This window comes from Embiotoca jacksoni, unplaced genomic scaffold (genome assembly GCF_022577435.1).
Source record: "Embiotoca jacksoni isolate LCO1_2020_lvr unplaced genomic scaffold, fEmbJac1.0.p SCAF_27, whole genome shotgun sequence".
Classification (NCBI taxonomy): Eukaryota; Metazoa; Chordata; class Actinopteri; family Embiotocidae; genus Embiotoca; species Embiotoca jacksoni.
Genome location: NW_027185378.1, coordinates 2532501 through 2559936, shown reverse-complemented (window position 1 = coordinate 2559936; position 27436 = coordinate 2532501). Strand labels below are relative to the sequence as shown.

General features: G+C 44.3%; 1 protein-coding gene across 1 annotated transcript in view; it reads left to right on the top strand.

Annotated features, from left to right (window-relative positions):
* The window catches only part of atrn (attractin), a 112586-nt gene that overhangs the window by 3688 nt on the left and 81462 nt on the right, over positions 1-27436 (top strand). Inside the window, exons 2-11 of the mRNA XM_069160763.1 lie at positions 6517-6600; positions 8763-8876; positions 9141-9269; positions 14290-14486; positions 18271-18439; positions 19073-19163; positions 20554-20803; positions 21356-21539; positions 22168-22322; positions 25859-25943. Coding sequence (XP_069016864.1) covers positions 6517-6600; positions 8763-8876; positions 9141-9269; positions 14290-14486; positions 18271-18439; positions 19073-19163; positions 20554-20803; positions 21356-21539; positions 22168-22322; positions 25859-25943 — 1458 coding nt within the window. The remainder of the gene's footprint in view (positions 1-6516; positions 6601-8762; positions 8877-9140; positions 9270-14289; positions 14487-18270; positions 18440-19072; positions 19164-20553; positions 20804-21355; positions 21540-22167; positions 22323-25858; positions 25944-27436) is intronic.

Sequence of the window (27436 nt, the reverse complement as noted above, 5' to 3'; positions counted from 1 at the left end):
TCACCCCGTCAGGCTAATTATCCTTCAGTGGGGCGGCAAACTTACTGAACTGTGAGTTCGCATTGGAATCGGTGGCGTGTGTGTGTGTGTGTGTGTGTGGTGTGTGTGTGTGTGTGTGTGGTTTCGTCACCGCGATCAAAGGCCTGACAGTTTTTCGGGGGCAGCCTGTGGTCCGAGGCCGTGTTTAGCATACAGACAATGCTACCATACAAGGCTCGGTGCTAAAAGCAGCTTTCTCAGCAGAGAGAGGGAGGGAGGGGGGCGGCAGAACCAGGCCCGTGTGTCCTCTCATTGTTTTATGGTGTTTTTGTTTTTTTTTATTCTACGTCTGAGGATACTTTGGACTTGTGACTCTCTGATAAGGTGTTGTGAGGCGTTATTCTGTCCCATGAGTCCCCAGTGAGTCGGTCCCGTGAGGCCCGAGGGGGCTATAGTTGACATCACAACATCGATACAAAGATTTTCCTGATGCACGTGTGCAGGTCTGCATGCTAACATGACAAATGCGCGCCACGGAGGACGAGCCGATGACGCCGTGCAGAACGAACCGCGTTCCTCGGGTCACTTCCTCTTCGAATCGGACAAAACGTCGCGCGGGACCCGACCCGAATACCTCGTTATCGGTGTTTCGAAAGGGTGAGTTCACCCCCTTCTTCACCACCTCCAAAAATAAATAAATAAACAAACAAACAAACAAGCACGAGGAAGGAAAAAAAAAAACAAAAAAAAACAAAACAGATTTTCTGTCCCGCTTCTTGCAATCGCCAGCAACGTCTTGGTTTTTATTCGCCTAGCTTTTAAAACTGTCGGCTCTCTCTCCCCTCCCGGCGCTCAGCAGTGGACTTTTATTTGTGCTGCTCACCTCTCTGAGAAATGACATCTAAACGCAACATCCTGCCCGTCTGAAGCTGCAGAAAGTGCTCAGTCTGCCTGCTCGCGCTGCGGAAGCTCAGTAAAACGCCAGTCGTGAATTGTCCCGTGTTCGTGCGAGGAGCTTCTTTTATTTGATTTACTACGAGTCGTGTCTGTAACTGTAAATGCCGGCGAGTGTGTTGCCACGAGGCCGAGCTCCATCAGATATTCACGCTCTGATTAGATTATGGCAACAAAAGCCAGACTTGTGCTCGCTGGTAAGAAGTGTCCCAGAGACAAGCGACTGGACTTTTCTTTTATTAGTTCGAGATGAATTTGTTTTTTTTCCCTTCTTCTTTGGTACGGGGTTGTGAATTAAATGCCACAAAGAGCACTGTGAGCCTCTGGCGCATGTTCGTGTCCTGGCTTCAACTCTGACTCTCTGAATTTCTAATGCAATTAACGTGTAACTGTAATGAAGTGACTGTCTTTCCTGCTCGTCTTCAACTTGAGAGAATGTATGAATATCCTGAAGCTTCCGAGACAAACGCCAACTCGTGCGCGCGGATCCATCGTGAACAGTGCTGAGTCGGGGGGAACCTCACGTTATTTGGGGTGCTGCTCATTTTCTCAGTTTGTAGTCGGCCGTTAGAAATGCGTTACAATTCGGGCGACCCCGTAACCGGGGTGGTGAGGCCTCCGGCCGCACGGGCGCAAACGCCGCCAGCAGCCGAGTCTCTGGTTCGATTCCCAGCTGGCTGGACCTTTGCAGCGCGTCGTTCACAAAATGCCAAACGACAATCCTTAAATAATGTCGTTATAACTCGAGGACTGTTCGTCACTGCAGCCATAAGTTTGACCTCGAGTTGCGCGTTAACAACAATGTCGTGCGCGTGTGGTGTTTTCACCTCTCGGCATCCGACGCGCTCGTATTCAGGTTTTATCAGTCACCACAGTCGTCTTCAAACTTGTGAATCTTTTGGCTTTTTTGTTTTGATAAAAAACAAATTGATAGTTTTAAAAAAAAAGCGGCCATAAAGAAATGATTTGTTTCTCTGACTCGGTTCCCCGTGAGGTTTTTCTTTTGTAAATGTGGTTTGGGAGGCAGACTTGGCTGAAGTGACCCTGAACCATCTTTACTTCTACTGCTGTGAGCTTTGGCTGCTACATTTCTTGAACATACGTATGCATGTTTTTCACGGCGGCTGTTCGTTGTATTTTCTCGCCGCGTGGTCTTTTGCAATCGTAAATCTTTTTTTGTCGACGTTAACTGTGGTTCATCTGTGGTTTTTTGGTCATTTTTAGTCTCCCGGTTTGATGGCTCGGCGCCGCGGAGCGTCTTCGTTGTCGTCTCCGTCGTGCAGCCTGCGTATTAGTCCATTAGTTGCTCTCTGGAACTTGTTTGAAGGCTGGCCTCACTTTACTGAAGACCCCGCTGAGCAGCCAGCCAGCCAGCCAGCCGTCTGCAGAGACTAATGGTCCCCACCGCTCCACTACTGATTTATCTTTTCGGCTTGCCCCCGTCCCAATGCAGCCCGTGTTGTAGACGGAGTTCATTACCGAGTTTTACCGGCAAATTCTGGGTGGATTTGGTTTCAGCTTTGCGCAAAAGACACAATCGCTTATGCCGTTAATGATTTACAAACTGGGCACATTTAATACGGAGATCTTGTCGGGTGGGATGAGCATGTCTGCGGTGCTTTAGTTTTTACAGATGAGGTTAGTGTGCAGGGCAGAGATGCGATGCGATGCGCGAGGGGCAGAAAGAGAGCCGTCGCGAATAATTTATGAAATATTTTATCGCACGATATAACCGACTTGCGGCTTCACGGGCATGTTTAGGGCACCTCGCCTTTGCAGATTTGTTACCAGCAGTGTTCAGGTTGCAGCCACTTTCTTTTTGCACAAGCAACTGAACGAGCTCCCGACTAACCGAGGTGTGGGGTCGGAATTATTTTAATGTCGAGGCAAATTTCGTCCAGCTGTCGTGTGCAAAATCATACGAAATGCCCCGCTCATGGCCACCAGCGTATAAAGTTATAACATTATAGTAAGGTGTTCCTCCAAATATGACGTTGTCGGCTTTTGTACGTCGACCCAGACAGTCTTAGGGCGGTGGGGGGGCATTTAGCCTGTGTAACATTTACTGTCTGTCTGAGCATGCCTCCCCCCCCCCCCCCCCCCCCCCCCCCCATCCCCCGGTCGGAGCCACTGAACAGGGCTGATGTCGCCTCTGAATGAGGATTCGTGTTTGCTCTGCTCTCATGCTGCACCACTTTGCCATTTGCCGACCGCTTGGCTCTGCTGCAGGGGAACTGTTTGCATTAGAGCGGCCTGTCGGCGGCGCGCCGCTGCCGACGCGAGGCTTCGCTCCCACCGATTAATAAACAGGAAGGAGAGGCAGCTGCCGTCTTATTCTTGAACTCGGGGCGTATTAAGATGACAGTTTGGCATTGTGACTGTCTGCGGGGATCAGATCACATGACCTGCACTGCTCCTTTGGCCGACCTTCATGTTGGCAACTTTATTCACTGGCTTTCAGGAATATTTTGATTTCCGCCCATGTCATTTTTAGATCTTTGCATCTCTTTACGTGAATTATAAAAGCTTTCGTTTTATTTAGAAAACCTCATGCGAAGTGACGGATAATTGCATGAATAAACTGTTTAAAATGTGCTTCAATACCAGAACAGCCACAGTTATGGCCGTTTTTAGATTTGATTTCCTCACAGAGTTTCAGTTCAGTCCCCATTTTGTTCACAAGTATGCTGCAGCCAGATTGCTGCCCCTGAAGTTCCCTTAACATGCAGCATCATAACAAAAACATGAAGGGTGGAGTTAAGATTTTTTTTAATGTTTTTTTTTTTACTGCCTTTCCTGTAAATGGTCGTGAAGTGTCTGAACGAAGCCTGATGTGACACCACGTCGACCAGCGCAGAGACTTCTGCATCCAAATACTCACTTTACAGCCCGAGATCGATGGACCGTTCTCTTTATTTAACCCGTGGAGGGAAATTAAATTGTCATGGCAACCAGAAAAATGAACTGGTAAAAAAAATAACTGCAAATGACGGAAACACTGATGCATTTAGGAGCTCAGTGGACATCTCTGTCTGTTCGGGGCTTGATTTCACCTTCAGTTTTAGATGTCTTTTTTTCTTCCCTGTTAAGTTCCTGTTAATGTTTTAAAGGGTCAGTTCAACCAAATCACAAAAGGCAGACGTTATTATTTGCCCTGATTTTTTTAAGATATCGCTCTGCTGTCAACCCTCTAACTGGTGAAGTAGAATTTATCAAGTGACATTTTTAAAACCAGGAAATACATCAACACTGTTCTGGATGAGCCACAGACCTCAACAGTTTCCAGTGGAGCCTCTTTGAGGTCTGCAGATGATCCCGAGTAACTGAGGCATCCTTTGGATGGAGAAACACACTCTCTTCCTGTGGCCCATTTACTGCTCTTCACGTGTGTTTTTTTTATTTTTTTTAGGTAATCTCTATTTTGCATCACCTGGCAGTGTGTTTCAGTTGGATATGTTTTTTAATTATTATTCTAACAGACGTAGTGCAGCCTGAAAGAAAAAGCCCTGAACATGCAGTAGTTCTAGTGTTGAGAGTGTCGGTGTGTCCGGAGCCTTTTCAGCCCTGAGAGAGCTCTGTTTGTCTGCAAGCTGGGAGAGCAGAGAGTCCCTGAAGGGCCTCGCCTCTATTAGCAGTGCGAGATCTGTAATTACTGAGATAGTGTATTCGTTAGCAAACCTCTGAAATGCTGCCACGTGAACTCTTAAAGCAATGAGAGCAACCTGCGATCCAGGAATATTCAGCAAAACGCCGGTTCGATCTGCTCGCCCTCATTTTTTTTTTTTTACTGATGTCAGATATCGGAGCTGCTAAACATCCCCAAGCCACAAGTTGCAGAGACGGCACAGGAGCATTGTTGCATTATAGTGTCATACGTTTGGCCCGCGGAGCCGTCGTTAACGACGCCCTCGGCCTTGGACCTCGAGCCTCCCGGCCCACACAGCTGGGACTGTTGGCCCTGCACCTCGCTTACAGCGCGGGAGGAGGGCTGACGGCTGCAGTAAGGAGGAGCTGCAGCACACTTGTTGCCTAGATACAAATACAACTTCTTTTTGTTGTTGTTGTTGTTGTTGTTATGCAATTACACAACACGGATGTTCCCAGAAGTTCTCGGTGGAGAGTTGAGGGTGGGTATCACCTTTTAATAAGCTCCTGTTTTTGAAGTGAAAAGATGTAAAAAAAAAAAAAAAAACTAAAAAAAAACGATCATTAAATGAAGGCGGATTGACGTTGTTGGTAAAAAAAAAAAAAGCACCTGAGCTTTTATTGCGCTGCAAGATGGGAGGAGTGTTTTCTTCCGCAGCTCCCTCAAGTAGGCTTTAGTCTGAACCGGTGCTCGGAGACCGTTTTCGGAGCAGCGCTGCGACTGGGTGCGTTGGCGGAGTCGCTGCACCCCGAGACCTGCATCAGTAATGATGCAATCTCCGACAGCATCTAAGTGTCCCCTGTCGTAACTCAGCAGCTCCTCTCTGCTGCTGCTGTGTCATCAAGCTCGAAATTGATCTGGCAATAACAGGCCGGGGCGCCGCACGGTGCCATTAGAGAGTTTGCGGCTGCCCGTCACGGTGTCGGGCCGAGGATCATAATTTGCAGTGAGGTTTAATCATTCCCAGCCCCTCTCTTTCTCTCTCTCTCTCTCTCTCTCTCTCTCTCTCTCTCTCTCTCTCTCTCGCCGTGCTGCCTGTCGCTCGCTCCACCGTCCAGCAAGAAGTTGGTGTTTAACCTCCTCTTCTGCTGACTGGCTCTTGTGTTGCGGCCACGTGTGTAATCACGTCTGCGCCGCCTCTAACCCCGATATTAAAGCTGTGGTGACGTGATAAGGATGTCAGCATTGCAGACATGACTTAACAGATCTTTATTCTACTGCTAATTTCTAAAAAAAAAAAAAAAGAAAAAGGAAGTGAAAAATGTCCGTCCAAGCTTTTAGACTTTATCAACCCAAAACCCAAAGACATTAGAAAGACATCAATCCTCACGTTTGAGAAGCTGGAAACAAACATTTGCTTGATAAAGCGCTGATTTTCTGTACGTTTCCACTAATTGTTTCCGTATTCAAAAGGTCTTTCGTTTATCTAATTCAATTACAGGCTTGCTAGAAGCTCTGCGAGGCTTTACTCCAACGCAGCAGAGCGCTCAGCTAAATGCTAACATCCAAAGACAACGCTGACATGCCGAGCAGCGTGTGTTTAGCAAGTTTATCGATGGAGAAGTCAGGTCAGGTCCTCCAGACATTTCGTTTTAAAGACTTTATTGGCCAAAAGGAATGACATGCAGATATATGGTGCATCCTTTGCTGTTTAGCTTGATTGTTTGGCTTTTATTCTGTGTTATATTGTGCAATTTAGACGATCAGCAGCACAACTTGTCAGCACACATGTTGAGAACTGTGACATAAATACAAAAACAAGGTGGGTTTCTGGAGATTTTTGCTATGATTGTAAAATAATCAGCAGCAGCAGAGATGTGCTGCATCACCGTGACAACCGGATTTACAGCAAAGGACACAGCTTTCAGGATTTCACTTAAAAAAAAAAAAAACGCGCATCATCATTTCTACCTTTGAAACTCTCCTCTTTCTTTCAGGCTGACGGGGCCCTCCGGTTATCTGAGTGATGGCCCGGGAAACTATAAATACAAGACCAAGTGCACCTGGCTCATTGAAGGACAGTAAGTACAGAGCAGATCCAACACCAGGGGACAAATACACGATCAGTTATTCTGCTGATTCAGTCTGACACTGAGGAAACTCTTGTTTCCGTTAAAGTACTTGTAATAACTGATTTTCTTTTGTCCAGTCGGTTTAAGTAGTCTTGAGCTCATTTAGAATGATATTTTCATCCTGGATAAACCTCTCTTAAGATCTGCACAATAAAGACCGAAGATTGTTGATCCAATCAGCTCCTACCATCTGGAAAAGAAAATCTCAGAAAGCACCTAAAACCTTCGAGACAGTTGAAAGATGGATTGTAAAAACCGAGACTGCGACTCGATATTTTCACGGCGGCTCATAATGATTGTTTAGTGCCGAGTATACACTGCGGTGTATATACAACAGGCGTCAGGAATTTATCGTATTCAGGAGGTGATGGATGAGAATTAACGGCAAAGTAACTGTACGAAATCCAATACGCCTCCTTTATTGTTTTAGTCAGCGCATCCGCGCCACGCGGCATCGATTCCCCGCCGTGATTCTTACATCTATTTGGCTCGCGAGCTCACCCCAACCATAAACTCCTTGATTGCATTTACATTTTAGGCTTTTAGCCAACGCGCTCATCCAAAAAAGGAGAAGTGGGGGATTAACTGTAAGTGACTCCGTGGGGGGGCTCAGGAGACGACACTTCGACAGGCTCCGCAGTCGTTACGAGGTTTTTTTTTTTGAACTCCTCACCTTCCTGCTCCCGCGTGCCTCTAATCACCGGGCCGCCCCGTCCTCCAGCCTTTTTCATTACATACTAATGACGCGTTCAAATGCTGCCGGGAGACCCCGGCACATCCTCATGCTGGAGGTTAACGCCGCGACGTGTGCGCTGTGTGCATCAGAATGACAGGAATAGTTCAAAGGAGGTTTTATAAGCCCTCGCTTGAGCTTCCTCTGTGGTGTTGAATCTGTTTTTCCGCGACGTTACCTTCCGACTGGCCGCCGTGCTGCAGCACAACAGGATCTCTCTTTGTCAGATCTCAAAATTGATGAATTATTCACCGGTCACAAGTCTCCTTTTCTAATCGAAGGCCGCGGGCCGCTGCCATTTCTCTGTATATTTGGCTGCAGGCGAGGCGGGATCTTGATAGACATAATTATACAGTGGAAAAATGTAACTATTCATGGCATTTCCCGTGTGCCCTGCTGCTCCCAATCGTAAACCCCTTAAACGCTCCTTCGTGTTCCTCCCTCCTCGTTTGAATGATATCAGTTTGCGATGTTCGACAAATTTATAGCCGAGACGGTTTTAACAAGAACCTCATGAATGTCTTCAATAAAAAAAAAAAAAGAAAGATTAACCGAGCTTGCTCCCCCCCCCCCCCCCCTTCCTGCCGTCTGCTGCCTTCCACTGTGAAAGTACACAGACACGGACTGTTGGTTCATTCATTGTGCACAGTGGAAGTGTGCAACAGCCAAACTAACCTACAAAATCAGTTCAATGTGATGTAACACAGTTTTGTTATCAGATGTAACAGCTGTGGTGCAGCTTTTAAACAAATATTGAGGCTTTCCGTAATTCTTCTTGGTGATTTCTCTTTAATGCAAATATAGACCCATCTTAGGCGACTACCACCAAACAGCTGCAGGTAAATAGTTGCTGAAGGTGGTGAATGTTTTCCACCATGTCACCTGGTTAATTTACCACCTTTCCTGTCCTTAAAGGGACATTTATTCCACTCCTGTGGTGAAAGTAGGAGTTGCATTTTGCAATCAGCCACTTCAACTGGTAAAACAGTAACTTTTAAAACACGTGAGGGAGCGAATAGGGGTGTGTGGATTTGATTAAAGGTAGTGATGCTTTATAACAACTAAAACGGTTGTAAAGAGTGCTTAAAGTTTAACTTCTGACAAGGAAGTCCACAGTTATGTCTAATTGGCTCAATATACCCCGCAAGTGACTTTAAAGAATCTTTATTCTCCAAAAACAGTCAAATATATTTGTCACACTTTAGCGGGGAATACAAAATGTTAAATTTGATAAATAATCACACAAAAATGAGCCCCGGAAAAAGGCACCACACAATAATTTGTTCTTTATTTGAGAACATTGGAGGTATTTAATTCTGCTCTTTGTAGGGTTTAGTTAGACGGACGTTGTTATGACCCTCCTTTGTGTGTTTTTCAGGCCCAACACCATCCTTCGGTTACGGTTCAACCACTTTGCCACTGAATGCAGCTGGGACCACCTTTACGTGTACGACGGAGACTCCATTTACGCCCCCCTGCTCGCTGCCTTCAGGTAAAACTACTCTGAATTTGATTTAAAAACAACATATTTTTTTTACTGAGTTTTCAGTTCTCTCCCTTCTGTAAAAGAACATCTGATACATCATTTAAGGGCATATGACTGTAAAATTAACCATAAATAAACCACCTACTGCTAGTTTGAAAATAAAATTTTTGCATGAACAAAAACTAGTGAACTCCATAGAATGAAATACTCGACAGGTTTTATATTTGAAAGCATTCTTGAGTTGAGTGTTGTGTTGTGTTTTTATTGCAGCGGTCTGATTGTTCCTGAGCGATACGGCAACGAGACGGTTCCTGAGGTGGTGTCGCAGTCCGGCTACGCCCTGCTGCACTTCTTCAGCGATGCTGCCTACAACCTGACTGGCTTCAACATTTCCTACAGGTGAGAGAGAGCATTAAATTGGATTCCTGCTACCCAAACAACCAAAGAAAGATGGAGGTCATGTCGGGTTTTTTTCTATTTTTTTTCTTCTATTTTATACATTTCTTTTTTAAAAAGAAAAGAAATCAGGCCGCGTTCAATAAGACTTTTGACAGGCTGAAGTTAACTCGTCAGACCGGCTGCACCTTGAAAACAAACCAAATAAAATGCGCTTGTTTGTTTTGAAACATCATTCTCCGGCCTCTCCTTTGGTGTTGATTCCCAGCCGGAGTGGCAGCTTCCGCCTCTCAAAGCGAGCTGAGAGTGGCGTCCTGCTTGGCCGCGGGGGGTCCGCCTCTCTCTCTCTCTCTCTCTCTCTCTCTCTCGGTCCACGCATGCATCCGTGATGTCACTCACCGGATGAGTGGGATTCTGACACTGAGCCGTGACACGAGAACCTCGGCGCAAATCATTTCTGTTCCACTGGCTGGGATTTATTTAGGTGAAGGGCCCACTCCACAACCCCTTCCCCTGGGCCGCGATGAATCGCACGAACCCCGTCGCCGTGTGCCGGCGCGGCCGCCTGACAGCGTTTTAGCCGAGGATCACGTCCGGGCTGCTGTCGTCCGTCTGCTGCAGTGTGTTGTTGCTGCATCGTTACGCAATCATCTACTATTCAGACACGCTGTCAGACATGTTTGGTTCCTGCATACCAATGAGGTGCACTATCAGGAAGCAGAGAAAGGTCACGATGATGTGAATCCTGTAAGCACCTGAAAGCCTGATTTTTTTTTTTTTTTTTTTTTTTTTTTTTTGGAAAGTCGCTCGGCTTATTGCTTCGTCGCCGAAGGCTTTCTGGAGCATTTCAAAGGTGTCGATTGAACATTTCCAGAGTCTGACACAAAATTGCTTCTATATGGCCACATCCCAGTGTTTACACACACACACACACACAGGTGCTGATTATTCATATTCATGCGCAACAGGAACAGTTTCTGAACTTTTTGATCACACCTTGTCTCTGACTTCAATTTCCAGCAGTAATTTCAGTCTGTTAGTAATTCGACCTTTTCCCTCTCTAGTTATCTTCTGTCAGTCACAGCACAGCCTCGGCCAAAAGTTTAGAGAATGACAGAAGTATCGGTTTTCACAAAGTTTGCTGCTTCAGTGTTGTTAGATCTTTTTGTCCGATGTTACTATGGTATACTGAAGTATAATTACAAGCATTTCATAAGTGTCAAAGGCTTTTATTGACAATTACATTAAGTTTATGCAAAAAGTCAATATTTGCAGTGTTGACCCTTCTTTTTCAAGACCTCTGCAATTCACCCTGGTATGCTGTCAATTAACTTCTGGGCCACATCCTGACTGATGGCAGCCCATTCTTGCATAATCAATGCTGGGAGTTTGTCAGAATTTGTGGGGTTTTTGTTTGTCCACCCGCCTCTTGAGGATTGACCACAAGTTCTCAATGGGATTAAGGTCTGGGGAGTTTCCTGGCCATGGACCCAAAATTTTGATGTTTTGTTCCCCGAGCCACTTAGTTATCACTTCTGGCAAGGTGCTCCATCAGGCTGGAAAAGGCATCGTTCGTCACCAAACTGTTCTCGGATAGTTGGGAGAAGTTGCTCTCGGAGGATGTTTTGGTACCGTTCTTTATTCACGGCTGTGTTCTTTAGGCAAAATTGTAAGTGAGCCCACTCCCTTGGCTGAGAAGCAACCCCACACATGAATGGTCTCGGGATGATTTACTGTTGGCACGTCACAGGGCTGATGGTAGCGCTCACCTTTTTCTTCTCCGGACAAGCTTTTTTCCGTATGCCCCAAACAATCGGAAAGGAGATTCATCAGAGAAAACGACTTTACCCCGGTCCTCAGCAGTCCGATCCCTGTACCTTTTACATAATATCAGTCTGTCCCTGATGTTTTTCCTGGAGAGAAGTGGTTTCTTTGCTGCCCTTCTTGACACCAGGCCGTCCTCCAAAAGTCTTCGCCTCACTGTGCGTGCAGACGCACTCGCGCCTGCCTGCTGCCATTCCTGAACAAGCTCTGCACTGTTGGTGCCCCGATCCGGCAGCTGAATCAACTTTAGGAGACGGTCGTGGCGCTTGCTGGACTTTCTTGGGCGCCATGAAGCCTTCGTCACAACAATTGAACCTCTCTCCTTGAAGTTCTGACCGATAAATGGCAGCAATATCCTTGCCTGTGAAGCTCTTTTTGCGCAAAGCAACGATGACTGCACGTGTTTCCTTGCAGGTAACCGTGGTTAACAGAGGGAAGAACAATGATTTCAAGCCCCACCCTCCTTTTAAAGCTTCCAGTCTGTTATTCTCCAGCCTCGTCCTCGTCAACACTCTCACCTGTGTTAACGAGAGAATCACTGACATGATGTCAGCTGGTCCTTTTGTGGCAGGGCTGAAATGCAGTGGAAATGTTTTTTTTGGCGGGATTAGGTTCATTTTCATGGCAAAGAGGGACTTTGCAATGAATTACAATTCATCTGCTCACTCTTCATTACATTCTGGAGTGTATGCAAATTGCCATCATAAAAACTGAGGCAGCGGACTTTGTGAAAATTAATATTTGTGTCATTCTCAAAACTTTTGGCCAGTGATGTGAATGAACAAAAATAAGTAGAGATCAGTAACTGACAAACCTGAAAACCTTTTTATCTGGATTGATTAAACTGAGAAAAACAGTTTTGAGTTTTTAAAATTGAAAAAAACTTCCCGACTGGTTTCCTAAAAAGTAAATAAAACTAGAAGCTGTATAAATGTGTATATAAAGAAGTGAAAAGAAAAATAAATAAAACTTAAATTTCTCAGGCCTTTCTTGGCTTCTATCCACTATTGCTAACGCGGGCATAAGCAAACAGTGTGCTCATCTACTCCCCTTTACCGTGCATTTGATTGGCCCATTTTGTCTGCAGCTACGTCACGTAATGACACCGTACTTTTCACTACGTACCGGTGCTGACGCTATGGGCCATCACTCGTGTGTCTTTTATTTGAAGTCGTGAGTTTGATATCAGCTTGTCACGGAGCAGCCGGGACTTCCTTCCTTTCATATTGTGCTCGCTCATGCATCCATAAACACAGAACATGTATTAATCCCAGCGTCTCGACAACAAACATCCGCTCACGCGATCTTTTAACCCGCAAAACATCCATGTTTATTTTGTTGACGACGTCACTCGCGCAAGCGACAATCAACAAAACTTTACGAGTGAAAAGAACATAAAAAAAAAAAAAAAAAAAAGTCAGCGATTTTCTTCAAACTCGTTTCTTTGACTGGCCTAATAAGAAAAAGTAGAAATCTGCTCCTTGTAAACATCTGCAAAGGGCACAACGGGCGCCCTGCCTCTCTCTGTCGTTCGATAGCACCGTCACCATGGCGATGGGATTGAGGCTGGGCTGAGAAACACGGAGTCGGATGAAAGCGCGGTGCCCCCAGGCCAGAGGGGGAGGGGGGAGGGAGGGGGGCTGGTCTTTGGTGTCTGGGAGCGGTGGAGGAGCCCGAACATCAAACCGTCAGGCACCGAAGGAACATGAAAGCATGACGAGGGCCCTTTGTGTCATCCGAATCGCTCCCAATACGTTTGTCGGTGGGAGGAGAGAAACAAACATCTCACCTCAGTGCCGAGCTCTGATGGAAGTTAATGTTTGTTCTTGGTTCGCAACAAAATGTTTGACTTTGACTTGTTTACACGCCGAAAACACCAGGATCAGTTTCTAATGTTGTTCACGTCAGCATAGCAAAGCTATAATCGGAGGTGATGACCTTCAGCACGCCGTCCAAATATCACCGCAACGTGATCATCTGTTGTAGGACTGGAATCTTTGAATGCAATTTAAAATGTATGTACTCTATTTACTTTTAGTAGTGTTTTAAAAGGGGACTCTGTGTTTTTAGTGTTCTGTGTTCAAGCACAATTATCATACTATACCAAAAAAATATTTGTTAGGCCTCAGAAATGCACACAATTTTATAACACTTTACTTCAGACTGCAGTTTTAATGTTTAAAATGAAGACAAATATTACATTTTTTATTTCCAACTATATTGTTATTCATTATTTGTAACACACCAGCCTCCGATTACAGTCAGTCACAGTGGCTGAAAAAAAACACTGTTTATGGTCAGATTTATTTACATAGCACATTTAAAACGCAACAAACAAACAGAAATAAACAGTCAAATAGATTTGATTAATAAAAACAATTCATGCGAGATTTAGCCAACACAAAAATGTGGGTGCAATGAATAATAACTTTAAATAGTGGTTAATGTGGAGAAGCCAGTGAAAATAAAAAGGTTTTTAAGCAGCTTTTTAAACACTGATGTGGAGGTTGTTTGGATCAACAATCAAGAGCTGCTGGTCGAAAGACTTGAACGAGCGACGAGGCTGCAACAGATACGAACAGTCAAATTTACAATTCTCATCATGATGCAAACAAGCAGTGTGTTGCCATGGAAGCTGTTGCTGCATCCTAATCCCGTACTACAAACCAAGTGTACGCAGCATGTACTCGACGCTGCCTGTCACGGTGTGTTTTTGTGTTCAGTGTTGAAAGAATGAATGTTACTTAATGTCTCCCTGAGTTGCCGACAGAAACGCACAATATAAATGACCCGTCCGACTCGGGGAGCTTCAGTTTAACAGGTGCGCCGAGTGCGTTTGCCGCCTGCTCTTCAGTATCTGCCCGTTCGCTCAGCCTCTCCGTCGACGGCCCTCCGAGATGACGGACATGTGTTGCGGCAGGTGTTGGACCGACTGACGACTTCCAGTAACGACACCTTCTGCTGTCTGAAGGGGAATGCTGCATATTTTCGCTCTAAGCCCGGAGACAGCTGAGGCTTTTTTTTTTAAATTATTTATTTATTTATTTTTTTGCACAGAAGCAGATGCAACGCAGCTGTTGGAAGGTGTTCCTGATGTTTTATTCAGATTTGACTCTCAGTTTCTCTCTCTGACTGTATTCCTCCTCCTCCTATTTTTTTTTTTTTCTTCTTTTTTTCTTCTTCTCTCTCCTCCTCGTAGGGTGAACACGTGTCCCAACAACTGCTCCGGCCGTGGAGAGTGTCGGGCGGGGAACTCCACCGCCCCGGTGTACTGCGAGTGCGAGCCCAACTGGAAGGGTGGAGCCTGCGACGTCCCCTCCTGCCTGGCTGACTGCGGACTCCCCGACAGAGGCCAGTGCCATAACAAGACCTGCGTCTGCAAGGCCGGATGGCAAGGTGGGCTGTTTCCCTGCGACTTTGATTTTTCACAGACAGCCTGCCGGCTTGAATAACCACGGTGTCATCAAGTCGGCCTCTGCAGGCCCGAACATGCCAAACCCTCCTCACTGGCTGAAATGAGCTTTCTACTGGGTCGACACCCTGCGTGCAGACTGAACTGTGGATCTGCACATAAATTCAGCTGCCAAGATTCACTTTAACCAGCCCAAATTATTATTATTTTGTTTGATAATTCTGTCTTTATTGTGATTGATCCTCAAACATCCAACTAACAATTTCCATCTCGTGTAATTTCTTTTTTAGATACAGCATTCAGCTCATTTAAATTTGGGTAAATGTTTAAACGGCACTTCTGATCAATGAATTAGCTTGTTTAAAGTAGAAGAATTACAGAAAACTTAATCTGTTTGATAAAACAGGAACAGGAAGTGATTAATAGAACCGGTTAACATCTGTAGCGATGAACTAAAGCGGTTCTCTGGTTTTCCATCCTCTATCTTATAAAGTCTGGTACTGTTGATGACAGAAATTTAATCAAATTTTTCCAGATTCTGTTAATTTCATCCAGTTTCAGTCAGCTTTTCCATTACATATGTTTTGACATAAAAACACTCCCTTTTTCTAGTAATACTTTAATACTATAGTAAAACTTTTTGAGGTTCTCTTTTCTCCAAGTCTTGGTCGACCTTTTATTATTTGTCGCTTGGTATCAGAATGATTCATTCATTCACGCAGAGCACCTACTTCCAGTTTTCACTTCCGTTTTCGTGGAGCTTTCAGTTGTAAAGACACTGAAGATTAAGGAGCAGCAGTTCTGCATTAAGCCTCCGTATGTGTTTGACACGGAGCTGTTGGATCAGAGTCAGAGTATAAAGTGATTAGATGCGAGAGCAGTGAGAGGCCGCAGACTGTTTATAACTAGCCTGGTGGTTGCAGACCTCCTGAGTCAGCAGCCGGGTCTGCGACTCGACTCGTAGGAAGAATGAAGTCATGTGTGACGAAGTGAGACGCAGCTCGTATAATCAGGTATTAAAAGGATCATTTGGAGAGAGAAAACTCCGTTTAGGTGACGGAGGATTCTTATCCGGGGCCCCTAAATGGCTCAAACCCGGAGTCTTCAGAGTCTGATCCAGTGTAGGTTTATTGAAAATCAAGTGTTTCAATAAACCAAGTGTTCCTAATGAGAGTGACTCAAGCAATGTTCAGGTCCCGTTCTAGTGTGGCTTCTCCCAGGAAGCCACATGCCCTCACACGTCATTTATCCACTGTTGTAATAAAAACTGCATGCTTCCCCCCTTCAGCTGCTGCTGCCACCTTTGTGCCGATACAATAGGTCTCATCAGTCTAAGAGACCCCTCCCCCCCCACCCCCCCGACATGTTAATGCTGACTCATGACTGACACTTTCTACCAGAGAAGCCCAATTTGGGGTCAAGTTTGACCCACGTCCAAACCATAATGTCTACAAATTGTCAATTTTGCGCAGCTTTAAAGTACATAATGAGTTTTACTGCCGTGTACAGCAGCTTCTCTGTTAAATTCCGTTGGCCCACGTCTTGTGTACGAAGAACGATGGTATTAAGTGCTGTTAATGTGTCCTCAAGGCAAGAGGAAATTGAGAAAAAATTGGCAAGACGACTATAATTTCTGCAAAATAATGAAATTACCATCATGTAATGTTACATTTAGAATGTTAATTTTCTGTAAAACCTTTTTCATTTTAATTAAATGTAATTTCCCATAACATAAACATTTATTTTTACCCCACGGCCCTCCATCCAGATGCAATTTTGGCCCCTCATAAATAATTTGTTCACCTGTGTTTTGTACTGTGAATTAGACAAAAACAATACTCCTATTTTTTTATTTAAGCGTTCAAAAATAATAGCCAATTAAAACTATAAAGATATAGTTGAGTATATATTAAAAAAAAAAAAAATCTTCCACAGTGATTTCTATTCAGTTTAATGGCTGGAAAAAGTCCTTATTTCAAAACTAGAATATATAAATACATTCATTTTCATCATATTTTATAGACAATGGTTATAATATTATAGAGATTGGGGCTTTCCAACCAGGAAATGATAAATAGACGAAAAGAAAAGCCAGTAAACATCCAGTGCAGCTGAGCTCTAAGCAGCTCCAGTGAAGCAGTTGGAGGTTTTAGTAAAGAGTGTTATTCTTTGATCCGTCCAGATTTTTTCTGTTTATCTGCTAATTCAAACTGGCGCATCTTCAGCTTTAAGCCGCCGCCCCCACAACATCCATCTGCCGTCGCCCGCTGGACTTCAGATGAACTTTTTTGCAGCATCAGCATCCTCATTGTTTCAGTTGAGTCATGAGTCTTTTTATATGTCGACGTCCCGGCAGCACTGCGTCCCCTTTTTGAATCGGACCATATGGGCGTCCTAACCGCTCTGTTGGTCCTGAAACGGCTCCGCACGAGCAGAGACAACAGCTTCATTTAACTGCAGTTATATCAGCGGCTCCGTGTGCTCACCATCTAATTACCAAAGCTGAGGGAGTTGGGAAACAGACTGGCGTTTTTTCTTTTAGCCTTTATTACCCTGTCATGGTGTTTTAGCAGAAGAATAGCACTCTGGTTTGTACTTTGGGCTGCCAGCTTTCCAAATGAACTCATTTTCTACGCCAACCGCTGCACGAGCAGAGACAGATGCTGGTTTAGTTGCATTTAATCTCTCTTTCACAGATGCGTAGCCTTCAAAAAGAGAACATCTTTTTAAAGGGGGAGCAAAGGCGGCGTGCGTTTTATTTATGGAAATGCCACAAAAGGTGCAAAGCTAATTGTGTTATTTTAGCGATGCTGGAATCAGGGTGGAGGATTATTGGCCATCGGCTGCTGGACAAAACAAAACGGTGACCAGAAAGTGACCTTGATTGTCGAAAGTGAGTCACAACACTTCCTTTGCCGGACACTTCTGCATTGTTTTCGATGATCACTAAGGCGCCCTCTCGTTGGTGAACACCCTGCTTCTGCTGTACGATGGAGTGACGGCACTAGTAGGCTGGTAAATGTTTGATTCCAGGGAGGATTTATCTCTTCAGGTACGACGGACAGACTGTAGATAAACCCTGACAACCCGTGTGATTCAGAGGATTGACAGGAAAAAGGCCCAATCATTCACTTCCTGTTTACCCAAAGGACTTCTCAGAATCTTTTCCCTTCATTCAGGAGCGATTCCGGTTTATGCTCGCGTTATTGTTCTCATCCATAAACAGGGGAAGGCAGCTCGGGCCAGAGCCATCTGGTTTTTAAGAGTTATTCCACTCAAAACAGTAAAGCTTAAAAGTTATGGTTTCCTGAAGTTAAGTCTCTCCAACATCAAGTAAAGCATCTGTAACGGGTCAATTATTTTTAGCTTTTTTCTTGTATTCTAAAAAAACGTTCTAATTACGTCACACCTGCAAAATCTAGAGGCTTAAAAAGGCTTCCAATCTGGCTGCCCTTTGTTTTACAACACTTTCACAGTTTAAGAGATGACAACAATAAATACATCTTTACATTGCCTTTTTAACACGTGTTTGGGGACATCAGATGAAAATTAGCCTTTGATGCAAACTCATTTAAATCTCTTAATCCTCTTTTAACGCAGGGACATTCTCTGTTATAACGCTGATTCACTTTGTTGGTATTTTGTCCCTCCTCGGGCGATCTGTTTTAATGTCCGCTTAATAGTGCAAGTAAAAGATAGAAATGAATTAACCAAGCATGGCTTAGTCTCCGTTGCAGCCTTGACTCTGTGGTTTCTCTCCCTCCTCAGGTCCAGACTGCGCCGTCTCTGTTCCTGCCAACTCCTCCTTCTGGGGCCGGGAGGAGTACGCCGAGGCCGGGCTGTCCCGGGCGTCCCACAAGGCTGTGGTGGAGCAGGACGTCATGTGGGTCATCGGGGGCTACGTCTTCAACTCCTCCGACTATCACATGGTGAAAGCGTAAGTTCTCCTTCTCCCCGCCGAGCATCTTCATCTTCACAAATTTGGCTGCAGCTCTCATAAGAGTGAGCCGAGAGACATCAGCCGTCCCCCTGTTGCTACGCGACCGCAGGCTTTGTGCTTTCAGTGTTGGAGGAATTAAAATATTTTTTTTTATCTCGAGTGCCCGTTGAGTGTTAACTGTAGCAGTTGGCTGTCAGTAAGAAGTCACCGTCTGCTGCCTGGACACGGCTCCGTGTCGGGGCTCAGAGTGAAGCGTGTCATTAAAACCATCAAATTACAGGACGGGCTGAAGCTCCTGACCCTGAACTCCACCCAAGAACATCACACCTATTCCCCCGACTCACATTTTGGTCTTTATGGGGTTAACAGCAGGCTAAGGCCTTTTTATTTCCACTCATGGTCCGTCATGTGACACAGTAAAAGGAGTATTCTGTCAACTTTGCAACTTTGTTACCTTCACTGAGCATAAATGTCTTTCTCAGCATAACTGTAGCTTGTTCCATCATTGCACTTGCAGGTATGTTAAAACAAATCATTCTCTCAATCAGTTAAGCGACAATTTTTGTTTGAGGGTGACTGAAACGTTTCTGTCTTGGTGACGACACCTTTTCGTTCTCTCTGTTTCTGCAGGTATAACCTCAGCAGCAAGTCCTGGCTGACCCTTGACCCCTCCGTCAACACCGTCACTCCACGTTACGGCCACTCGCTTGCTCTGCATGAGGTACGTGAAGGGACGGAGAAATCTCAGACTTTGGACACAAGTTATGAATCTTACTGAAGTGAGTTTTGCAGTCATTTTATAGTTTACAGTGAATGTGGCTTCAAAAGGTGACGAGAATACAACTGATGACGATTAATTTAAACAGGAGGCACTCGCAGGAACATTATTAACTCCCCGTCTTTTTTTTTTTTTATTTATGCCTCCAGTCATATCTGTTGTCTGGAACTAATGTATAAAGTCTCTAGTTTTTGAAGTGCTTCTTCTGAGGCTGAAACACGGTTCAGGAGCTGCTGATGGAATAATAAATCAGAGCGAGGAGGACGCAGTCGTCCCGCTCTGCGGCGGGAGAGAACCACGTCGGAGTGTTTGTGATGAGCGAATCGCATCCTAGTGTGCGAGTATCAACGTGGGCATGCAAGACAAATCTAAAATCAAATCACGGCACAGACGATGTAGTGGTTTACGCTCTCCAGCACACAAATCCTCTCTGGTTCATGAAATAAAACTAAAAGTAATAACACACCTTTGTCTCCCCTGAAAAGAAACAATCCGAGCCTTTGTGTGATCCAGCCGGCGTTTATGACTTTTATTGCAACAGAAAATTCAGTTTGACCCGAGATCGATTGACTAAAAGTGCTGTTTGTTGCATTACAATTAATTCTACAACCTAGAAAGTAAATTGTAAATTGTACAACACATGTACCCGTCCTCAAGGAGTTTCTCTGTTATTCTTCTGCAGATATTATCAAGTGCACGAGTAAACATTTCCCATGTCTGCTTTTAGTGTGGAATAAAAATAAAATTAAAAAATTAAAAGACTTCCCGGGCTCTTGATATGAAGAGATGTTATTCTGTCTGACCTCCAGACTGTCTTCAGCTCTTTTAGAATAATAGTTCTGAATAAAACGAGGCCCAGGCAATAAAAGATATTACGCTAGGTTTATTATTCAAAACTCAAAGAACGACAGAAGGTTATTGGTGCTCAAGTTTTTATTTCCTTTTTTCAATTTTTTTCTCAACTCCCTCGTGGTTTTTGCTTGCTTTTAAAATGTCATTATAAGGTTTCATTAGACTGATGGTTCATTATGAACATAGTGTAGGTGTGGCTCAGTCATAGCAAGCTGCAGAGTGTATCAAAGTTCAGAACTGACCTCCTACAAACTAATTACTGTGTACGAGCTGATTTATTGTGTAGATTTAAGAGGACGTCAAATCTTTTATCAGTTTACTGGAAAGAAGGAACATTGTTGTTTCTTACACTGTGTACAGTATGTTATGCATATAAACAGACAGTAATGAGCCATAATACCATTTGCCTGAAATGATTTTAGTTTTGGAGTGGACCTTTTAATTATAAAAGTCTAATTCTGCTCCTGTGTCGGTCCTCCAGGGGAAGATCTACATGTACGGAGGAAAGATCGACTCCACGGGAAACGTGTCCAGCCAGCTGTGGGTGTTCCACATCCAGAACCAGACCTGGGTCCAGCTGAGCCCCCGCGCCAAGGACCAGTACGCCGTGGTGGGCCACTCGGCCCACATCGTGCCTCCCTCTCAGGACGGGGCCGGTCCGATCATGCTGGTTCTGTTCGGGCACTGTCCTCTGTACGGTTACATCAGCCTGGTGCAGGAGTACAACATCGGTGAGTTTGCCACGCGTCTTTGTCTTTAACCGGTGACTCTGCAGCGTGTGCAAGTACCCGAAATACTTCGGTTTGTAAGAACAGGAAATGAACGAGCTATAAACGAGCTATGGAGTTTTGGACTCGGGTGATTTGTTCGTCTAATCCGCCAACCTTGTTGGCAGGAAAGCAGACTTCATTAAGAGGTCTCATTGTCTCCCTAAAAGCCAATCTGTTTGAGAAAATGGGATGAATTCACCTGCCGCTGCGGCCGGTGGAGAGGAGTGCGTCGCCTTATTTGCTCACAAAATGAAAGAAATTTGAATATTATCATCACCTCAATAATCGCCAATAAATGTGGAGGCCACCTTTGTACCTGTAATGAATTTTAAGTGCACAAACAAAAGGTCTTGCCAATACAACGTTGTGTTAACTGAGTGAAGTCCTCCAAGTAATCATCTCCACTACACCCCCGTAACTCCACTGTGTTTTAGCTCTTCATTTTAGTGCTATTTCTTTATTCCATTATTCAAACCTGACTGCTCGGTAAAAGGCTCTTTTGTGACCCTGCAGCCAAGAACACGTGGAGCATGGTGAGCACAGACGGCGCGCTGGTCCAGGGCGGCTACGGCCACAGCAGCGTGTTCGACCCCGGCACCAGAGCCATCTACATCCACGGAGGCTACAAGGCCTTCAGCGCCAACAAGTACGGCCTGGCGGGGGATCTCTACAAGTTTGACGTGGACAAGAAGAAATGGTGAGATTTCTTTTTTTTTAATTTTGTATTATTATTTACAATATTGTTTTACTGTATTTCATAGTGACACACATGCTACAGGATTGTTCAGTGCAGTTTAATATTGTAGCATGCTGATTTTGCATGTGTAATAGTTCATATTTGTACTTCTACACGCTTCTAAAATCCGTTTGATTTAACTTCTTATTTTTTTAAAATCAGATCAGTCAAAATCATCTGATGATGCAATTAAACAGCTAATTCTCATCACACTGAATTGATCAAAGAAAAAAACGTAATAATTTTGCCAGAATTCAGTATCCGAAATGACTTTTGTAAACTTTTATTTTAAGTAATGGATATGCTGTATTATCGTAAATATAAGAATACCGTATAATAATTTAATACAAATAAAACTATTGATGGTCAGCAGGAAGTCAGGCCTTTCTACAAAGAAGTGCAAAATGAGTTTAACTTTCTTTTTGCTTACAACAAAATTAGCATTTGGAGATTACCACAATAATAGAAACTCGTCTTTGAGCAGCCGCCGTGCCGCTCGTCTCGGAGTAGCCTCCGCACGACGTCCAGCTGTGTAACATCCTTTCATGTGCAGTCTACGGTAACGACCAATCACTGTCCGATCTCACAGGACCGTCCTGAGAGACAGCGGCTTCTTCCGTTACCTCCACACGGCCGTGATCGTGAGCGGGACGATGCTGGTGTTCGGAGGAAACACGCACAACGATACGTCCATGAGCCACGGCGCCAAGTGCTTCTCCTCCGACTTCCTCGCCTACAGTTTGGGTCAGTGTAACACACACACACACACAATAACAAGTGCTCCGACAATCTCCTTTACGAGCCTCTCCGCTGCTGCTTTTTTGTTTTCCATCACTGAGCCTCTCTGCACTCACCCACTCACGCCTGCTCAGACCCGTGAGTTGTACAGCTGCAGTGTTTTGTTGTTGACATCTCCAGGCTCCACTGAAGCAACAGGAGGTCAAATGTCGCAGCTCCGTGTGCCCAAACGGTGACCGCGCCCCTTTTTCAGAACTCAGACCTCCTGTTTGAGGTGGTGCTTGTTTTGCATGTTCACACTCTCATATCTGTCACGTTTCTATCTCGGTGCAGAATGAATGAGGAGCTGAATGTTTTCGTGTGCCTTGTGTTTTTCCTGGTGTAAAGGGACAGTTTTCATGGTTTGGGTTTGGCCCCTCAGTTCTAATGAAGAGAAATCTGTATCTACTTCCTGTTTCAACACAACAATGTAACAATGTCTCCATGCACAGATGTACAATGTAGCACTGACAACAAGCCAGGCCGGATCATTAGTCATCGGTGTTGGACTCCTTTAATGCTCTTGTAGCCAAATAAGTGTGAATCCATGATGCCATAGTCCTAAATCTGAAGCTTAATGTTTTGGTAATTCTTCTTGGAACCTGTTAAAGTTTCACCAATTTACCAGCTGCTGTATGTCAGCAAGGAACTCGAAGGTTCTCCTCAGAATAACCAGTAAATACTGTTGTGTCCTTTTGATGCTGCATGAAGTCAAGTGGATTTAATTAATCACACCGTCTTTAATTGTTCTGAGAGGGTGACTCTCAAACGCAACTGTTCAGGCACCCTTATAGTGGCCTGAAGAAGCCTAAATATTTGATAGTCTGTTTCCAGATAAAAGAACATATTTTTTTTTTTTTTTTTTTTTAAAGGCATTTTCAGAGGTCCAGAGCTCATCTGTACACACAACTGGACAAAACACAAGACCGCAAAAAAAAAAAAATCTTCTGACTCCCCTCCTCAAAACAATTCCCAGTGTTAGCAAGTTAAAGCACGCAGTACATGCCTGAATCTTTTATTAGGGCTGTGTGCGTGTGTGTGTGTGTGTGTGTGTGCATGTGTGTGTTTATGTATGTGTATATGTGTGTGTGCCTTCCTTCCATTTTAAAAAGACAGGCAGGTCCTTTTAGAGGTGAAAACTCTCCGGTCACATTTAGCAGAACTTCCCCTCCAGCCGCTGTTGTCTCTTGACTCTGAGGATTTTCTGTGTGTGAAGGTAAATACAAAGTGATCAAAGCTCACTAATGTTAGCACTAATCTGTGTGGGAGTCACACACCGGTGGCTTCGGGGACGTAATCCGAAGTCTCTCATGTTTGTTCTTAGACTCTCCCCCTTTTTTTTTTCATCGCTAATGTTCCTTTATTAGAGGTACTTAACGGTCAGAGTGCTGCAGTACAACCCCCCAACGTGTATCTGTGAAGAAGATGATGTAGAAAATAAGCTTTCTGTCTCTGCTTTAGTTAAATATAAAAATCAGAGATTTTGTTTGGTTTTTTTGGGTTTTTTTTACAACAATGACATACTTTCTAATTATAATTCCATGTAAAGTCGTCCGTACTAATAGAAGTTTGACAGAAACCAGCCCGTCATCCTCATTTTGTTTTGCAGTGCTGTGGCAAAGCTGCTCATTAACAGATGGATGGGAGGGTGAAACGCTCCCCCCCCCACACACACCCCACTACAAACGGGACGTTCGACTTGTTCTGTGTAGTTACTGATATGATTGACAAGCAGCAAAATAAATATCTCAGCCCCCCCCCATCCCCATTAGAGCTATATGTTGGGACTGAAAACCTTCCTAACAAATGTCCCTTTTTGTGGTATGCAGGACAGATGATGCACGTCGAGGCATCACTGCTCCGTATATGTTTATATTTCTGCATGTTCCAGCTTGAGTTTTTCTTTTCAGGCAAACTTCAGAAATGATAAACTTCCCCTGCAGCTCTGACCTCTGTCTCCTCCTCATCCTCCGTACAGTTTTGTAATTGGACAGAAAGGACTAGCTTGACTATATTACTCACCCCCAGCCACCCCTCCCACCCTCCTCCTCCTCCACCTGCCAGCTGCAGGGTCGGTGTCAGCAGCAGCAGCAGCAGCTCTGGTAATTGTCTGGTAATTACAGTCGAGATGGGCCGCGCATTGAGAACTAATTGTCCCCCCTCCCCCTCTTCCCTTCCTCACCCCCCCCTTTTAACAAGCTGAACTCAATTACAGCGAAGAATTTAAGGGCCGTCCGCTGTCCTGACATTGGTGGACGATGTTGTAATAAATCCCCGCTCTGCACTGCCGTCGCTTGACACCAGAGGGCACTGTCGGCCCGCGGACGTGCAGCTCTGCCAGACGTGTCTCTCTCTCTCTCTCTCTCTCTCTCTCTCTCTCTCTCTCTCTCTCCCCCTCCCTCTCCTCTGATTGTGCAGAGTGAGTGTGATGCACTGCAGTCACTGACCTGCGTTTTCTGAGGCTTTCAAGCTCACATGCCACTTGTTAGTATATTTTGTCATATTTCCGTTTTGATAAGTTTAAACTTATACTGCTGCTGCCACTTGCTTCACACTGAAATATAATCATCAAAACGTCCTTAAAATCAAGTGTTTTGTGTAACTTGAATTTAGAGATCCTGAAGGGGTGACAAGAATGTTAAAAACATATATGTGCTTCACAAAAATGTTGCTTTTTCTACTTTTTCTGACCACGGAGTCACAAATAAACGTTCCTTCTTTTTTTTTTTTTTTTTAATGGTTTACAAAACAAACAGGTCGGGTCTCACTGATCTTAACTACAAAGGAGCAGGGTGTCCTCAGAGTGCACCGTGTTGCACTGTCATGTTTCTACAGTAGCCCAGAAAGGACAAAACAAACTCCGGCTCGAGAAAGGGGCCTTTTGGGTTTTTCGGTTGTTTCTCAGCCTGTTCAGTTGTTTGCAATCTGAAATTTCACCACTAGATGTCACTAAATCCCACACACTGCTCCTTTTAAGGTTCATGTCCCACTGTTGGTCCTCCGGGGCTTCGGTGTTCACTGTCTTTGTAGCACTGTAGGCCTTTAATAAACGTCTCTGACTCTTTTTCTCTCCTCATTGTTTACCGACTGCACTTATATCGCACCTTTTGCCTTGGCGCTTTACAAACAGCTTTGAAACTTTTCCCTCTTGTTCACCAACTAATGGTGACAAATCTGCCTTCAGGAGCGACTTGAGGTTCAGTGCCTTGCTCAGGGACAGAGCAGCGTGTAAACAGGAGGCTCATATACCCCCAAAAATGATCCTAACAAAAAGAAAAAGTGGCCAGTTCTCCTCGTCGGAGACCATATTTAGTGAATTTATGTGGTGTTTTACATTCTACTCATGCTACACTACTGGACTGAGATTGTGATCGTGGCTCCTTTATCAGGGGCAAGGACACTTTACCTTCTGACTTTGATTGACATGAGCTGAAGACATGCATGATTTGAATATGTGGCAGCAGGTCAACAGTTTGACACCCCCCCCTCCTTTCTCATTCCAGCGTGTGATGAATGGACGGTGCTGCCTCGACCGGACCTTTACCACGACGTCAATCGCTTCGGACACTCCGCGGTCTTCAGCGACAGGTAAATCTTTTACACAGCTTAACCAGGAGCAGAGTTTGCAGAGGAATCCTGCTTGTGCACAATGAAGCTCCTGCACACGGACGCTATGACAACAGAGAGCAAAAAAAGTCATTCCTGCACTTCAGCAACCTTAAATACCAAATCATTAAATCCACAGTTTGATCTAAAATGAAATGAAACCCAAATAAGTTGATTCTACGGTAAAGAAAAACAACAACAACTCTGCAGTCTTGTGCAACAGCTTCTCCTCTCACTGCACCAAAACTCCAAATGTTTGGACCAAGATAGAAAAAAAGAAACCTCTTCATGACGATGGGTGACGAATACACGAGTGGAGATCTTAACGGACAATTTTTATTTCATCTATATATCATCACAAAAAAAAAATGATGTTGGTATACTTTTCCTGGTTAGATTTAGCACGTAGTAAGAAGGGGAGAAATCCTGCAGCGTACACATGCTGTCTGATTTCCCTTTCTAGCCTGATTTTTCTCTGTAACCTCGTTTCTTGTGTGCATGTAAACCAGGGTGACAGGTTCTGTTTCCACAGGAGCCCACACATGTTTAATTATGCACCCGTGGTATTAAAAGCCATGTTTAAATCAAATATATTCCGCAGCACGTATCTGTAACATTTTGATGTAAATACGAGATGAAATGTGATTTTTTTTTTTTTTCCTTCTTTTTTCATATGCATTGTGCTTTTTGCGTTACAGGATTTTTACAGCTTTTCTAATGGGAAATCAAGGCTTCCCTTTGCCCACTTCTTTTTTTAAAATTTATGATCACATCTCCGCACATTCGGTACAGTAGATTGTTGTAGGGACAAATCTGCAGACTCCCCATCGTCTGCGGAGGCCAGTGGAGGAGAAAATAAGTAGAATATATCAAAGTAAACTGAGATTTCTACCATTTTGTCGGGGAAAATGTTTGAGAATGATTGCGCCCAAGAAAGTAAAGCTCACTGTGGATGTCTGGAGTTTTGTATTGAAGCCTTTTACTGGCAGCGTCGGACGTATTGAGAGTAGACTTTATGAAGGAAAGAAGTTCTCTTGCGAGATCAGACTCTGCAAATATACATCGCTTGTGTGATGAGGGGACAAACGGCACACCTGGTTTGTTGTCAATTAAATTTGATTTCACACAACTTAAATGTGACTCTTAGCTGGATTTTCAGCGGCGCATCTTGGAGCTGCAGGAGATCGTCTGAGATTATATTCCGTAGCTGTGATTTACTGCACAGTTTTAATCATATTACAGCAAGATGCTCTCTGATTTCACTCATGTTTGACCTCATAACTGAACGTTTTAAATAAAATTTGATAAAAATGAATATAAAAGAAGAAATTCGCATGCTAAATTGACAAAGAAAGTGTCTCAACTCCAGTGGAATATTTTGGTGAATCAAGGCAAACACTTGCAATCACTCAAAAAGAATCTCGTTACCTTTCGAAAGAACTATTCGTGCGTTCACACATGACATTTCATTATTA